General features: G+C 35.4%; 1 protein-coding gene across 7 annotated transcripts in view; it reads left to right on the top strand.

Annotated features, from left to right (window-relative positions):
* Nucleotides 1-18,385, top strand: part of Macc1 (metastasis associated in colon cancer 1) — a 117,044-nt gene that overhangs the window by 38,341 nt on the left and 60,318 nt on the right. For all 7 annotated transcript variants that reach the window (XR_001232741.1, XM_013510573.1, XM_005377363.2 and 4 more), the window contains 3 exons: nt 8,758-8,880; nt 10,872-12,913; nt 15,860-16,048. Coding sequence is in view for 6 of the 7 variants with exons in the window: in XM_013510573.1 (XP_013366027.1) it covers nt 8,758-8,880; nt 10,872-12,913; nt 15,860-16,048 (2,354 nt within the window). In the remaining variant the exon portion in view is untranslated. The remainder of the gene's footprint in view (nt 1-8,757; nt 8,881-10,871; nt 12,914-15,859; nt 16,049-18,385) is intronic.

The raw sequence follows: 18,385 nt of genomic DNA, 5'->3' as shown, positions 1-18,385 counted from the left end.
AAACCAAGAGAATTTGGACTCCAATGCCTCTTGTACGTAACCAAAATACATTTACCTAGAAGAAAAAAAGAAGTAACAACATTACAGTTCAAGATCAGCAAGTCAGAGCCCATGATTTATTGTGAGGAATTCTTTGAAATAGTGGAGTTTTTCAGAGTATGAAGTGTGCAAGAAAACGATAAAAAGTAGGCTCAATTCCTTGAAATTGAGGCCCCATAGGTTCAACTTCATTAGCTACCCTGGAAATGCTCTGGTTCCACCTCTCCTGAATCAGGAGTTAACCTTTGTACCTTTCGAATAATACAACCCAGAAAACTTCTCTTGCGTTGAAGGATGCAGGAGAAAAAATAGTTAGGGTCAATCATTACACAGCCAAAGTCATATCCAACAACTCGTGTAACAATTAAACTCCTTCAGTTACGGGGAATAGGTTCTGCAATTAATTTATTTCCAAGAGTTTGCTGGGAACGTCTGTTACTTAAAGTTAATATTGAGAGATACGTCACGGGGAATAGTTTACGGCAACAGTGGGGATCTGATAATAAACTCTTAAATGTGTTCCATAAAAAGTTAATAAAACCCTGGCTATATGGCCTGGAAAATTTTCTGCCCTATCACAGTAAAATATGCAGAGGTAGAATGATCTGCTCTAGCCTACACTTTAGTTACTTGTCTTAATTTTCCCAAGAAAAGATGACTGTTGTCATTAACTTTCTTCAGGAGAAAGAGCCAGTCTGGATACTAGGGTTAGAATATCTAAGTCAGTGTGGCTGGAAATGTGGCAATGAATTCTGTTGAGTGGAACTAAGTCCAGTGGACTTTCCTAGACCAAGAGGTCTTTCCATTCTTTTGGGCTCTTACCTGACATGTATTCTTTTATTAGAACAGGACGGCAGATAGTTGCTTACTTGGACCCACTGCTGCCCATTTTATTTCACAAAATTGCCCTAGGGTAGGATAACAGCAAGACGTGGAAAGGATTTACTGCTGAACCTACTGTAAAGGATGGAGCTTGGATATACCCTGGAGTTGCATAACCCTTTTCATTCTTCTTCATTTCTGGCAATGCTGTGCTTGTGCTCGTAGTGTATTTGTGGTGTGTGGTCACAGGAAAGCTGTTAACTAAGAGTGCTTTCCTAACTGTGGTTGCTTTTAAAAAGTAAAGCGCCAAACTCATGGCTCAGTGCTAGTAAGTGTACTGGGATTTACAGCATCTTATTCATGGAATTAGTTTTATTTTGATCTTCCAACCAACTTTCTGCAAATGTGACCCTAATTTATTTTCCTACTGTTTTTTTTTTTTTACCTTTTTTTCTGAAGAATAATATCCACTTGTTGTTTAAACATGTTATTATAACAATTATAAGTATTCCCAAATTCTTTTTAAACTAAGGAAGGGTGTATGCATATATGTGTAGCATGTGTATGTGCATAAATTAATATATTGAGGGAAATTCAAATTAAAAGATGCCTACCAATGATTATATATGCTTAGGTTAATATGAAAAGATTGTTGACTTCTACATATTTACATAGGTAATATATTTACATGCACATAGATGAAGTCTACAGTACTCTTTAAGTACCTCTATCTTTGTGGACCACCCTCTGAACTTTCAAAAGGAGCCTTGCCTATTTGTCAAATGCAGATTGTACAGCTCTGCTCTGGGAGATGAAAGACAAGATCCTGTAAGCATGCCGTAAGTTCTAAATAAGCAGGACTGCCCTGGCCAGTGGGCTTGATTCTCTCTTGCCTTAGGTGTGTCATATTCAAAGAATGTTTGGTAGGAGGTTTGATGATAGGGACCCAGATGTGGGGACCACTGTAATTTGCTCTCATTGAATGCTAGGATCAAAGCTTTTATCACATTTGTTTTAAAATCTTAAAATCTAGACTTGTACTACTTTTATGATTTATAGCATCAGGGTATAGAAGAATCTGATAGAATTTATGGATATGGATAGTGTTGCAGTTTGGAGTTTTGCAGGGGGGAATAATTTAATACAGGACACATAGTTTATAGAATTATTTTCTAATAGTCACCCAAAGAGTCATATACAAAAGGAATGCAGGAAATCTGTCCACACACTAATGACCAAAGAATCTAGCTGAGGGCCTGGATCCCATGGTAATGTCCTGCATGAGTCCAGCTGAAGACCTAGAGCCCATAGCAATGCCCCCATGAGTCCACCTGGAGGCCAAGAGACTGTGACAATGCCCCTGACAAGTCCATCTGGAGGCCTAGAGCCCATGACAATGTCTCATGCAGGCCTGTTTCACAGATCTGTGCTGGGAAAACCCAAAGGTCAGTGATGGAAGCTAGAAAGTCTGTGTCAGAGGGATGCAGGATCTGTGCCAGCAGGCTGAGGGATCTCCAGTGGAGCTAGGAAGCAATGCTCAAAGTAAGATCCAGAGCTCTCCTGAAAGGTGCCACAGCCATCCTCAGTGACAGTGAGGACCCAAGCTCTTTTGATGGTGAGAACAGCCAAGCTCCCATCAGGAAAGCAAGCACAACAAGCTTCTCCAGGAGACTGAGCAGTGCTCCATCTTCCCCTCTAGAGCCAGGAAGTGATACTCAAAATGAGGACCAGAGCTCCCCCAAGGTGAACTGCAGCCATTCTCAGTGACAGTGAGGTCCTGAGCTCCTTCAACAACAAGAACAGCTGAGTTCATCAGAAAAGCAACAGCTCCCTACAGCTTCCCAACAGCTTCCAAAAGCTTCTCAACTTCTTCCTCTCCAGTTCTGCTTCTTATGCTGCCAGCAATGAACCTTAGGTGAGCCTCCCACACCCAGCACCATGCTTGTTCAGTTCAACTGGGTGTTACAAGTTGACCACCAGTTATCAATCCACCACAGGTAGAATTGTTCACATATGCTTCTTGTTTGTTATGGAATTTCAAATCAGACAATGACAACTGGATTCTTACATCTGCCATGGATGAGCTTGAACATTAGGCAACTCAGTTATTCTCTCTGCAGCATATCCATAAAACATTCTTTATCTGAAATAATACTTTTCTCCCTTTTTTCAGGGGCCCTTGTAATTTTAGCTGTTTCTCTGATTCTAAAGGGTTAAGATTCTCAACCTTGTGAACCAGGATAATAACACAATTTACTGTGCCCAATGCAAAATGAAACTATGGGATCCTTCATCCAAAATATATTGAATATTTCAGCAGAGCATGACTCCGAGCAGGGGCCATTCTGAGAGAGGGTCACAGGTACAGCACACATGCCCGTGATGTAGATCCTGCTGAATTTGGGAGATTTTCTGAGATCAAGATTGTAGCTTCTCATGTGCTCACTTCAGCAGCACATGTACTAAAATTGGAATGATAAAGAGAAGATTAGCATGATCCCTGGGCAAGGATGACATGCACATTTGTGAAGTATTCCATACGGTATTTTTAAAAAAATAATTGAGGGCTCTCTAGCAAAAAATACCCAGGGTATAGTTTCAAGTTTCACTTCCTTTTTGGAAGAGAAGTTCTGACCTATAGGTAGGAAACATAGTACAGAGTTCTAATACTCTCTAGGCCCCAATATTCTTAAAATTAAACCTTGCCTCTGCTACAGTACTTAGTTGTACTTAGTAGCTTTTAATCTTGGACATATGAAGTCCCTAAGCCTATGTTTCTCTGACTTTAAACTGGAAGTAATGATAGGATTGTTGCAAGTAGTAAATCAGCACATCCTTGCACAGTACTGGGAATGCAGCAAGCTCTTCAATTAATGGCTTTTATGATTCTTTTTTATATTATTTTGTGTAAACCTGAGATTTTTCTTTTAGTTATCTGCTGAGAGTCCCTTTTTACTTTTCCTCCAGACTGAAGTTTCTGGAGCTGTTCCTTGCTACATCTTTAAGCTGCGTATGCAGCAGTTTCTGACTTGCTGTTTATTTTTCTGATTTGTGCTCACTAACATGATGCTGTGTCATGCAATTTTTACAATTTTTTTGAAGGTTAACACTGTCAGTAATAGAAGGTTAATAAAATATAAAGAAATGATAGACATCTTTACATGGTAATGTTAACAAGATGATGTATTGATAAAACATGTTGAGGTCCCAAGGTCAGAGGCGTCATAGAAATTTTTGTTCATTTTTAATAGCATTTGATGCACAAGGCTCCTTGAAGCTCTCTCTCTGAAAAATCATATAAAGCCATTTTCCTTAGGGAAAAGTGTCAGCTGACATTTGCTTTATCAGGTATCAAGTCTTAAATATTGGGTTAGAATGATTAGAGGTAATAAACACTCAAACTACTTAATAACTGGTATGAGGATAAATATATTACCAATCAGAGCGTGTCAGTGGCCCATCAGAAAATGCCCTAAGGGTCACAGCTAGTAAGACCACACACATGATGGTAATGTCCAATAATATCATGGGCATCACTGCTTACTGTGATGCCTTTCTGAGGCATTTAGACCTTCTACGCTAGTTACATTTACAAAGCATTGTAATATTACTTAGATGGATATGGAATCTGGGGGTAAAGCAAACGTCTGTTACTTGTCTAACAATCACTCCCCTGATCATTTTAGCATTTGGTGTCACCTACAGAAGTTACAGCCATTATGAATATATTATAGTATCGCCTGGGTCAAGAATTAAATGCAGTGTGGATCCCGGAAAGAGTTACGTACAGTGTACATTCATAAAAATCATACAGGCCTGAGATAATTAAGGACTAATTGGAGAATGCATCAATCCTACTAATAGCTATTAATAGCAAGTTCCATTACATAAAAACTAATATAAACACTTTGATGGTTACATTTTCAAAAAATAATTCTTTTAAATGGCATTGTTTCCCTGGTTACTCTTACCAAACACCACAACACTTTTCGCCATTTTTCCCCACAAAAAATTCTTCTGAGATTTTTGAAAGTTTTATAATTGATACATTTCCCCAGTTGCACAAGGCCTAAACAGTGAGATAAATGAAAGTTTCTTTGAAGAAAAAAAAAATGAACCTCACAAAGTTAGAGTAAAAGTTATATTGAGAAGACTGTACCAAATTAAATGGATAGCTGACTGCTCTTTTCCTTTTTACTCATTCCAAATATAAAGACTGACTCACGCTTCTCTAGACAAAGTTTTTGGTTTTTTTAAGTCTTCTTTTGGACACCATTGCCACTGATTGTGATTGGAAGGAAACCCAGGATGACATGTTGCTGGTGCTCTTTGCACCTGTGCAAACAAACACTGCCCCCTACAGGTCATCCTCTGTCTTCCAGTCAAGACATTTTCTTTCTATACTGCCTCTCTGTGTTCACAAAAAATCAATCAATCAGTCAGTGTTATGGCGGCTTGTGTCTTGATGTCTTATCAAAGCCTCATGCAGTCAGAGGTGGGCCTTTGCAGAAAAGGCTGGATCTACAGTATGTGACTGATTCACGAGGCAATGCTGTGATGAAGGGTGTGATTACTAAATTGGTCCACTAATTGGTTTAGCACCACCCTGAATCCCCAGTAGCCTAGACAGAGGACAAAAAGGGCAGAGAAACACTGTTAAGGTTCCTTGTTGCTTTTGCTACCTTGTGGGCACCATGAACTCTGTCCTCTCTGATGCCCCTCTGCCAAGCCACCCTGCTTTGTAACCAGTCAGTTATACACTGAAACCTCTATAAACTGTGAACTAAATAATCCTTTCCTCCTTTAACTCTGGACATTGGGTATTTTGTCTTAGCAACAAGAAAAGTAATTAAGGCAATCCATCAGTCTATCCAGATTCAGGATGTAATGTAGCGTGCTCTGTCCATGTGGGTATACAGAAATGTTGTGAGGAGTTGTTGGGGTACAGTGGGAGCAACCAGGGTGTTTACCACGAAAGTTTGCAGAATGTGGTTCTCAGCCTACGTTCTTTAGAACCACAGCATCAACACCATTTTTTGGCAACTTTGTTAGAGTCACAAGTTCTTGAATGCTATCTCAGACTTTCCAGATGAGAAACACTGGGCAAGGCCCAGCAGGCTGTGGTTAATGAAACACTCCAAGTGGTTCTGGTATGGGCTTAGAACACTGCCTTAGTGAAGGTCTGATTCGATGACAGGACAAAAGTACAAATCCACAAAGAACTACCGCTAGCACCTTTGTTACTGAGATGCGACCACCCTGCGGGACCATAGCTACAAAAGCACCTTTCCTGGGTTTTAGGTAGTGGAGACGTTTTAACTTTATTTCTCTGGATTACAACCATTTTTTGCAGCTTGAATTACTTGCTTCAAGGGAATCCTGGGTGTAAATTGTTCAATATTGCTCTTTCACACAGATTTGAAAGAATTTATGTAGATTGCTAAACTGGTTTTCCATTTAAAAGGTGCTTTATCTATCTTTTGGGAAACACTTTTCCATTTTAATATATTTGTCTCAATTTAATTTGATTTGGTAAATTTTGCTGAAGGATTGGAATTCACTTTTCCTGCCTGAAAGTTTTGACAACCTATGGTATGGACTTTTAATTTTGAACATTATATTTGGTGAAAATCAACCACAGAAGTTTTAAAGCTTTGCCAGGAAACTTTAGATCTCACTACGATTTGCATGTTGCATAATTCAATTATGCACTCAATCTACCAGTGTAGCTTCGTCTATGAGAGCAAGAAAATTGTTACCGGACTCTTTGAATTTCCAGATTACCTTATACTGTTTGCATTTTTTACTTATCATGTCTGAAAACATTCTTCCCCTTCCTTTCCTTCTTTTCTGATCACTTTTGTCTCTTTCTCCACTTACCTTTCTTTTCTTTCCCTCTTTATTTTCTTCTTTTAAAACATACTTTCTCTTATGTATCAGAAAAACACTTTTGATTTCACTTAAAAATAAAAATTGAACTTCTCTTTGGTAAATCACTTGGTATTCGGCCTTCACTGTTTAGTTATATCTCATTACTGTGATTTGTTTCTCACACTGGACATTAGATCTTAAATACCTTTTTTTAAAATGTTGGCATGAGGCTAAGAGAAATCATCTATTTAAATAAGGCTGAGTCTGGGTAAATGAAAAAACATACCTAGCAGGTGTTCTTACTTTTAGTTGTAATTCATCTGTTTTCATAGTTGAATAGTATTCTATTGTATTAAAATACCACAATTAATGTACCTATTTTTATGGTAAAGTATATTTCAATTGACTGAAGTTGTTATTAATGTAACATAATAAACAGTCATGTATACATCTCTTCTGATGTATATATGCAAGGTTTTACTAAAGCAAATAATTGGAATTAGATTTTCTAGATACTACTCTGCAAGCATCTTTTCTAGATAATGCCAGATTGATTCCCAAATGATTGTACTTTTCACACTTTCACTAGGAGTATGTAGGATTTCCTTTTGCTCCACACTTTTATTTGTAATTGGTACTGTTAATTTTTGCAAATTCAGTAACTGGTGATTGTGCTGCCTGTGTTCTCATTTTGCATTTGCCTAATTACCAGTGAGAGTGATCATACGTAAATGTACTGAGGGTTCATTTGTGTTTCCCTTTTGGGGAACAATGTTTGTTTATATCTTTTCTCGAACGTTTCTATAGTATTGTTTTTATTTATTAATTTTGAGGAATCTGATATATTTAGAAATCTCAGTATTTTCCTTTCTCAGTCCTATGTATTAGAAGTAAGTTCTCCCAGTGTTTGGTTTGTGTTTTCACTTTTGGGAAATGATGTTTTCGATATATAGGACTTACTTCTCATTTCAACATTCTATGGTATGTGTTTTGTGTGCCTGCCTTATTTAAGAATCACTACTTTGCACAAAGCATACTCTTAAATGGCCAGTTCAAATTTTAAGGTTCATCTTTTTCTAGGTCTGTAGGTATCTTGGAATTGTTTTCTTCTTTGTTTACATGGTGTGTGTGTGTGTATGTGTGTGTGTGTGTGTGTGTGTGTGTGTGTGTCCGTGTGTGTGTGTGTAGCGATCTTCAGCTGGTGGAACCACTTGTTCCATCACTGTCTAAGGACTAATTCTCCACTTCCACACTTCTCTGTATCGCCCCTGTCAGATGAGTTCCCGCATGAGTGAGCACCAGTTTCTGGGGTCTCAGCTTTATGCCCTTTGGATTTCTGTTGCAACTCCACAATGTCTTACTTAGTTCATATTTGTGATTAATGCTGATATCTGGTCGGTAGTATGTATTACTTCCATCATGTGCTTTTTCTGAATTATCTTCAAAACTTGCCCATGACTTTCTACATAAAATATGTAAAAATCTTAAGCATTTATCAACAAGTTAACATGCTTCAAAACAACATTCTGTATACAGGAAACATATACAATTTATAAAACTTATTGTTATACACAATATATAAAATTTTAAAAATTATTTTTAAGCAAAAACAAGTAGTTACACATATACATACATATCACATAATTTTTCTTAGATTTGCACTGCCTATAAAGAGAATTTTCAGATTCGTGCTATTTAATCTTCTAACCATCAAAGGGAAAAATGTTCATTTATTGAAGTTTCAACTACCTTCTTTCTTCAGTAATTGTTTTTGTGGAGTCAGTAGTGAATTTTTAGGTTTACTTGATGGTATCAATCCAGTATTTGAGGATTTTTCAATAAAGACTTAATACTTACTTCAGGATATCTAGTTCAGCATCCTATCAGAAGTACAGGACTTGTATAGAGTATTTTTACATGCAGATTTCTATGTAAGTTCGTGTGATCATTTTGAGTTTTTTCCCACTGTTAATTTATATACCAGTATATGTGCTTATGAAAAATACATATCTGTTTATGTTACAGGTGAGAAAATGTTAATCAGTGAGAAAGCCCATTTTTGGTCAGGAAGAATTATACAAAGTAGATCTGAAGGAAATTTGGGTGCCATGGAAGAACAAAAGCTCTCAAAAACATGCAACATTCCAGGTACATAATCTGTAACTATTGTAATTTTTCTATGTGAGTAAGTCAAATCAATCACTAGTAAGTACTGAAAGTCTACTTCTAAAACTATTGGAAATGAAAAGAATATAAAATCTCAATTTATAGAAATAGCTATATGATATGTACAGAAAAGCCACACTAACAGATTACAAAAAATATAATAAAGTGGTAAAAAAATTGATTAATAAATGAGTGGTATATGCAGTATATAAGGGGTACCTCAAAGAGATGGGATTTAGTCAGCCTAAAAACTAATCATGGAACAAAAATCAGTTGAACAGATCCTGCGAGCAAAAGGAAAGTTCTGGGGTAACCGAACTGAAGACAACTGTGGACACATGAGAAATGCCATCTTCATGTTTTCAAAATGCATTTTCTAACATTTAATATATGGCACTTAAACTAGTTTAAATCAAGGGAACAGTTCTACAAATGTGAAAAATATCTAAGAGTTTACTTGATTCATTTTTTCTATAAAATGTTAGCCATTTGGTTGCTCATTTTCTCTAAAATACCAGTTTTAAAAAATTTGAAAATACAAGTTTTAAAAAATGCAGTCATTACTAACGTTTTCTGAGGAAGGCCAAGTAGGAGTGACTCTAAATATAAAAAAATTGGCTTTAACATTGTGGAATATATAGAAATTCTTAAACTAGAAACACAAATACTTTAATGTGCATCTAATTCTCAAAATACTTATTTTGCAAAGTAATTACATGTTTGCATTTTTAGTGGTTAAGATCATTCATTGCCTTGCAAGCTTGAAAAAGCTGAAAGAATTCTTTCAACCAGTAGTTCCAGCAGTGGTCTATATTTTGAATGTTATTTTTTACACTAAAAATTCAATTAAAATTTATGAATATGAAATTATCAAAAATATTCTAAGAAATCACTGATGACTGGCTAATTTAATGTATTGATTTTAAATAGATGCATTTTTTAATTTTATAGTAATGTATTTTAATTAATTTAAGTACTAGAAAGTATATAAAACCAATATCAACATATGTATACATATATATTTTTATTTTAAAGAGAATTAAAAAACAAAATAACAACATACAGAAAAGTAAAACAACACAAAAGCAATAAAAATGATATAGGGTTTAAAAACAAAATGATAGGAATTAACAGTGGTTGTTATATTACATATTGTTATCTTTAATGTTGCTCAGACTACCAGATGTAAGAATGCAAGATTGATCAAACTATTAAAGAGAACTAAAATTTTTTTTAAAAACATTAGGAATGATTCAATTATTATTTTTTTTCTTTGTGAGACAGCATCTTGCTATGCATTTCAGGCTGACCTTGCACTCACTTTGTAGCCCAGGCTTCTCTCGAACTCACAACGATCCTCTTGTCTCAGCCTCCTGAGTACTGGGATTACAGGCATGCGCCACCTTGCCTGGCAAGATGATTCAATTATTAAGACTTTCTAAACACTGAATAGTTAGTTTCATTGTACCTAGAATATTAACTTGATATTTGAACATTCCATATTTCTCATGAGTTCAATACTATCTGAAAAGGAAAACATGAAATTAATATTCTAGGTATAATCAAGCTAACTATCCAAAGTTTAGAAAGTCTTAATAATTGATTGAATCATTCATTTTGTTCAGAAGTTTGCTTTTGTGGAAATATAAAATAATAAGACATGAGTGCATGCTACTGAAGGTAATTTTCAAGAAAATGTACTAAATATGTTCTCCTCTAAGGTGTGTAACATTTATTTAGTTTATATACCACCACGTCTTATCCTAAATTTATCTACAATCACAATAACTTGATAGAAAATTGCCCTTTCTCATTACAAGCAAAATTGATCAAGTTTGCCAGTAAGTTTGAAATACCTAGTATACTAGAGATCACAAAGCAAAATGAAAAATTTTTAGCATATAGGAAAAATTGGTTGTCTCTTAGCTTGTCACCTCATTTTTGTTTTGCTTTGTTTTTGTTTACATATCAAGAATACCAAGACCCAAGTTTGCTTCACCATTGGCCAGATGATTCTACTCTTTGTGGTAATAATGCTTCCAAAACTAGGAATCCATTCTGGAGTGAACTGTCTGCTTCCAACCCATTTTTGGATGATATAACTCAGCTAAGAAACAGCCAAAAGAGAGATAATGTTTCCATCTTGAAGGAAGATCCTTTTCTTTTTTTAAGAGAAATAGAAACTGGGAATTCTTTTGATTCCTCAGGTGACGAACTTGATGTGTGTAACTTGTTCAGGCATTCCTCCTCGAGGAAATCAGGAAGATCTAAAAGTGTTTCAGAACTTCTAGACATTTTAGATGACACTGCCCATCCTCATGATAATATTCACAATTCTGACCAGATCCTAGTACAAGACTTAGAATGGCTTCAAGATGACCGGGAAGCTTATAAGATGGCTTGGTTAAGCCAACGCCAGCTGGCCCGCTCCTGCCTGGATTTGAATACAATTAATCAGAGTCCTGGATGGGCCCAGACACAGGTGGCAGAGACCATCACAGTTTGTAAATTAAATCACCAAGGAGGCTCTGTACAATTACCGGAATCAGACATCACTCTTCATGTTCCCCAAGGTCATGTAGCTGTGGGAGAATTCCAGGAAGTCTCACTAAGGGCTTTCCTGGATCCTCCAAAAATGCTCAATCATGATCTTTCATGCACTGTAAGCCCTCTTTTGGAAATCACATTAAGCAACCTTAATACAATGGAAGCTATTTTGCTGGAGATGAAAATCGGGGCTGAAGTGAGAAAGGATCCTTTCAGCCAAGTCATGACAGAAATTGTGTGTTTATACAGCCTGGAAAAAGAAGGCCCTTTCAGGGCATTAAACATCTGCTATATTTATAAGGACACCATCCAAGTCAAGCTAACGGACTTCAGTCAGGTGATGTATCTAGTGATTGCTGCGCAAGCTAAAGCCATTCAGTCCCCAGCTGCCACTATTTGGGACTATATCCACAAAACCACCACAGTTGGAATTTACGGACCCAGATACATCCATCCCAGTTTCACTGCTGTTTTCACTGTCTGTGGACACAACTATCTGCCAGGAAAGCTCACAGTCTCTGATATTAAGAAGGGTGGGAAAAGTACATCTCCAGTTGTATTTCAGCTCTGGGGGAAGCATTCGTTTTTACTGGACAAACCACAAGATTTAAGCATTTCAGTTTTTTCATGTGATCCAGATTTTGAAGTAAGGGAGGAAGAAGAAAGGAAAGAAGTTACACAAAATCAGCTGGAAGCAGGTGAAGTAGTTCATCAACAATTTTTATTTTCTTCGGCTGACCATGGAGAGATGCACTTGTTTGTTTTCCGTGTTCAGGTGGATACTCCCGACTGTAGACCAGTTACACAGTTCTTTATCACTTCACCTGATCCAGCTCTAAATTTAAAAAGGCTGTCAAATCTGCCTGGTTATTTGAAGAAGGAGAAAGAAGTCAGATCTGCTCCTTTACTGCCAGCACTGCCTGTTAAGTATCCCACATTCCAAGATAAAAAATTGAACTTTACCAAGTATGGGGTGACCCTAAAGACAGTGCTAAGACAAATCAAGCTTGACTACTTACTTGAATATTTCAAAGGGGACACAATAGCTCTTCTAGGAGGAGGTAAGATAAAAGCCATTGGTCAGTCCAAAGTGAAAGAATGGTATGTGGGAGTCCACCGAGGCAAGATCGGACTTGTGCACTGCAAAAATATCAAGGTGGTTTCAAAAGAACAATTAATGTCTGTGTCTGACAGTATCTTCACAACCAGGAATCTTCTTGAACAAATTGCCCTGCCCTTTAAAAAAATGACTTATATATACTCAGTTGTATTGACCTTGGTGTCCGAAAAAGTGTATGACTGGAAAGTTTTAGCTGATATCCTGGGTTACTCACATCTGACACCAGAAGATTTTGATCAAATACAAGTAAACAAAGAATCAGAAAGGGTTTCTTATGTTGTAAAGAAGTTAAAGGAAGATTGCCATGCTGATAGAACTACAAGGAAATTTCTTTATGAACTGATTGTGGTGAGTACTGCTTGATCATAGTAATTTATTTGCCACAGATAATTTTATCAGCTTGACCAAACCAAACATATGAGAGGAGAAATTTCTAAAAATGGTCACAAATACACTATGGCTACTTTAGAACAAATGCAGAGCTTTTCCTGTAAGATCATATAATTGGATTCTTAGATTTGTGATTCAGCTTTGATTTTCTCAGAAAATAGATCTCCAAGGATCATCTTTTTAAGGGACGATTAAAGGTTCTGTTTGTGTGGGATCTAAAACGAAAGAGACAGTTTCTCTTCCTCTCTCAAATACTTAGGTAGGCCTTAAAGGATCAGAGAAGCTCTATAACACACAAGTAAATAGTGACAAACTTAAGCAAAACTAACTTGGTCATTGCTTCAGATCATCTTTCATTATTTTTTAAAAAAATATTACCAATGTCCTGTATTGCGGGAATTTAATTCTTCTTCTCTTTGCAGTGTCTCAAAACCAAGCAATGATATTGCTAATTCTCTTCTTAATCTTCACTTTCTAATAGTATTTTGTGGTAAACTTTTTCAGCTAGTAAATATTCATACCAGTGGAAGGCTTACAAGACAGTTATAAAGAATTGTTTTTTTTTAAAAGTTGAAATCCAATAATTTATAAAAGATAAAAAAGATTAAGAACATATTTCTAAAGACCATTTTTCTTAAGAAATGATAAAAATGTGAGCATATAAATAAAAGTGATAGGTAACACTTCCTAAATAATAGCTAATACTAAAAGCCAGTGACATAGGAGAGGAGTGAGATTGATTATACAGGAAGGTATGTATACAGGAGTAAAGTATGAAACAAATTACAAAAGGAGGGCAAAAAGCTGGAGGGGGATTTTAATCTGTGATATTAAGAATAATTTCTATATTAAAGAAATAAATATATAAGACATTTCTATACTTTGGTTTTTTTGATGATTCTACAATGATGCTAAGAGGAGTTAAAATTTAAGAACTCCAATATCCAGTTAGTAAGTGAATATTTTTATTGTAGTGTACTGCATTTTCACTTAACTTGGACCTTTGGAAACTGAATGCTAGAAGCTGTTCTACCTTGTAAAAGCTACATATGCATTTTGCAATAGCTCATTATTTTTTACAGCTCAGGTTCAGCATATAGCCACAAAGGTTTAAATCAAAACTGGCTTTCTTCTGTTCTGTCTGGTTGAAAAGAAGTTATATTAGCCTAATATCAAGCAGTTAAGCCTGATGATACCTGTATTTCTTGTAGGACCTGATGGTGAATGCCTGGCTAGATGATGAATAATGGTAGAAAGCCCTTTCAAGAGATTAGTTCCTGAGAGGGCCCCAAAATGCATGTCTCACTTTATTTAGTGAAGGCTTCAAGATTTTTGTATGGAGAAGGCTTAGGCTTGGCCATCTGATAGGAGAGTGATTGAACATGAAGTGTCAGGTAGCTCTTAAAACTTTATCTGTGTAGTAAATAAAAATTGTTTTTGGACTGTAGATTCATTTGAGGAGGCTGGCCCAATTGGGAATTTACAAGAGGCTGCCTTTATATGCTTGATACTCAGTAAAGTCTTTCAGCATCTGACATAATCTTTATATTTATTATGCAGAATTACATGGTGGTATCATCACATCCATTTTTTAAATCGTTAAGTAGAGATATTGAGTAATTCATCAGAAGTCTTCTTCTTTGTGGAGACTTTTTTTAAACTTTGGCTCTGTGACTTCACGTGGTGACTTATTTTGCTCAAAGGAGAACCTGAACTGGACAGCGAGACAATGGTATATCCATTGTACAGTCTACTAAAAGAACTATCAGGAGCTTATTGGCTCAATATTGCTTTTCACTGAGGTCCTAACTGCCCAGGAAAAATGCATGGATCAGTGTAGTCTATGTATGAAAACCACAGGTGGTCCTTCTAATTATATACTTCCATGGTGATAAACACTCTGTGGATTTCAGTGGTTGCCTAACTTGGTCATTCACTTTTTACTTATTGTATCTGAATGCTAGATAAATGTTCTGGGCAACATTAAATAATGAGGAGCAATTGACACTTTTATTTGATTATTTGAACAAAAGGTATATATCAATAAAATTGCATTTCTAAAAATATATTCCAAACAAAACAGAAACTTGTAGACTTGTTCAAAACATACTTGGTGAATGAAAAAGCTCAGCTACCAAAAAGGAAGAAAGATTCTGATGGTTTTCCATTTGGCCATTTACAAGACTGTTATCTTTGATATCCTGTGTTTTATATTTAACACAATTACATCAGTACTGAGAGAGACCGTTGGTTATTTTAAAATTCATGAAGATCAATAATTTTGTTCAAAGTTGGAAAGTCTTATTGTTATGCAACAGGAGTGCTTATAAGAAGTTTTAGATTTTTTTTGGAATGGGAGAAATGCTGGCGATTGAACCCAGGGACTCATGTATGCTAAGCATGCTCCAGTTCTAGGAAGTTATAAATCACATTTTGGTGAAAAAGTAAAATAATGTTTACCATCACCAGTGATTTCACTCTATAGAGCAAGCTGGTAGCTAATCATCTGGTAAGGTAAGAAGTTATTTTTTGAGAATCAACCTTGAACTGATAGATTATGGACTGTTGGAACCTCAGCACTTTTAGAAGTGTGTAGTTTACCCTATTCCTCAAAAAATTAAAGATACTAAGACACACTGGTTCAGCTACTTCTTCAGGATTGCTTAATTAGTCAGTGTTTTAGTTCTAAATCTCTTCTAATTCTGATTTAATTATATCCACTATAGTGTTTGTTGAATTTGCTTAATAATAAAGCAGTGATTTAATGCTTTAGAAAACTCAGTTACATATGTGGGATTTTTTTTATGAAAAAGAGTTCCAATTTCTAGAATATGGAATGAAATTATTAATTTAAAGAAAAAAAACCAAAACATTTTTAATTATGACGCATAATTACTGTCACAGGCTCTGCTAAAGATGGACTGCCAAGGGTTAGTAGCACATCTTATCCAAGAGGCTGTTATTTTGACTTCAGCTGTCAAGCTTGGAAAAGGCTGGAAGGAACTCGCTGAAAAGCTGGTAAAACTCACAAAGCAACAAATGAAGGCATATGAAATTCCTCACCAAGGAAAAACTGGAGATGTTGCTGTTGAGGTAAGATTCTTTTTTATGTCTTCTGCAGTAGTGAACAGTTTCAGAACAAATGAAACGTGTAATCAAGCCTGTACCATATTCACGGGTTAATTAAGGGAACATCCAGAACCACTAACTGTAGTCACTACCTCTGTAGCAGATCAAAATTATCCGAAATACACATTTATCACTGTTAAGGTATTAAGAGCCTTGAAAATGTATCAAACTGTTCCCTCTGAATTTCATACTAACCTACCTCTGGTAAAATGAATTGATTAAATTGGATCACTCATAGACAGGGATATAAAAACTTGAAACACTGAATAGCTGAATTTTGAAAGGAAGGAATTGGACCAAGCCAAGGCAAAGGAGGAGGATATTAATAAAAAGTATTTATAAGCCTCAGACATTGACTTATTCATTTGTCACAAACGTTGTTGGATGGCAAGAAGGACTGAAAGGGTGGTCATGGTAGTGAACAATGGAGATGTCTAACGTTTATTAACATCAAAGGAGGTAATAGTAGATAAAGGTTCTGAGCAGTATTAAATAATGAGAAGCAACTAAACACCTTTAGCTGTAGTGTATGAAAATGTTCATACCTTAGAAACTACAGATACTAAATATGGAATGACAGAATTTAGGACAAAGTAAACTTTTGTCATGTAAACATTTTTGTCTTTTATATTTTAAATTTTATGGGTACATTAAGATTACATAGTGACCACATTCATCATCAGAAATTTGTACTTGTAAATGCTATATCTACTTTTTTAATTTTAAACAAAATAAAAATTAGAAACAAACATTAAACTGCACAGAATTTCAAAACAAGGTGATAGGAAATCAACAACGATTGTTATATTGTATATTGTTATCTTCAATGTAGATGTTCAGATTAACAGATATGAGAATGTAAAATTGGTAAAAGAAATTAAGTATTAACTGTTCCTTTCAATAAACCAATAGACATTAGTAGTACAATTATTTTAGCTAACTTGAATGTGTGTGTGTATATATATATTTTCCCCTTTCTTTCTTTTCTCCTTCCCCTAGTAGTTTCTTTCCCTTTCACAGTATCTATTGTACCTTTCAGATTTTACTTACTCTTTCAGGTTCTTATATTAAACAGGCAGTACAATGTTTACACATGGAAGACTGTTTTATTTCACTTATGAGTATGGTTTCTAGTTGCATCCATTTACCTACAAAAACCTTGAGTTTATCTTTCTTTGCAGCTGAGTAATGCTCCATTGTATAAAAATACATCTTTTTTATCCATTCCTTGGTTGATTATTTCCAAAATTTAGTTATGACAAATTGTGCTGCTATAAACATGGGTGCACATATATAGCTGTGGTATGATGTTTGTAATTCTTCTGGGAAAAAACTCAAAAGGTAATAGCTGCATCTAATGGGACCTCCAACAAGTTTTTTTGAGGAATGTCCACACTGATTTCCACAGTGGTTTCATCAATCTACACTTCCACCAACAGTACAGTAGGGTCTCTTTTTCCACAGAGCCTCACCAGCATTTGTTATTTTTTGATTTTTTGATAATAGCCATTCTTCCTGGGGTGAGGTGGAATCTCAGTGTTGTTTTAATTTGAGTTTCTCAAATGACTAATGATACTGAACATTTTTTCATATATTTATTTGCCATTTGAATTTTATCTAATAAGTGTGTATTCATCTCATTTTTGAATTGGGTCTTTGAATTTTGCAGGACTGATTTTTTAAATTCTTTATATGTTCTAGATAGAAGTCCTTTGTCTGAGGGAGAGTCAGCTATATTTTTCCCAATTCATGTTGTTTGTTTTTTTTTACTCTGTTGGTGATTTTTTTTTTTTGATGTGCAAAAGCTTTCCAATAAGATGAGATCCCAGTTGTTGATTCTTTGAAGTATTTCCCATGCAGTTTTGTTTTTGTTCATGAACTCTGTGATTACCCCTGTACATAATATATCTTGATTTTTCTTTTCCCCCTAATATCTTCCCCCTTTAACCTTCTTCCCTTCCTCATTTATAAAAGCTTTGTTTCCATTTTTCCTCTTATTCTCTTTTTTTCTTTTCCCTCTCACTCCCTTTGTTCCACTTCAAATTTGAACATTTTCTTACCATTTACCAATGTTTATTATACATTTTTATTTTTAAGAGGAAAAAACAATAAAAGCGATGATACAAATTTCAAAAGAAGACAGTGGGAGAGTAAGAATGGTTAGTACATTGCTTACTGTTATCTTCAAAGTAGTTGCTCAGATTACAAGATATAGGCATGAAAAATTGATCAAACAATATAAGCACAAATCTTTCTTTTCAATGAACTAATAAAACTTAGTAATATAACTATTTTAACTAT

This window comes from Chinchilla lanigera, unplaced genomic scaffold (genome assembly GCF_000276665.1).
Source record: "Chinchilla lanigera isolate Chin_1 unplaced genomic scaffold, ChiLan1.0 scaffold00009, whole genome shotgun sequence".
NCBI classification, from domain to species: domain Eukaryota; kingdom Metazoa; phylum Chordata; class Mammalia; order Rodentia; family Chinchillidae; genus Chinchilla; species Chinchilla lanigera.
Note: the sequence above shows the minus strand (reverse complement) of the source record. Positions and strands in the feature narration are given on the sequence as shown.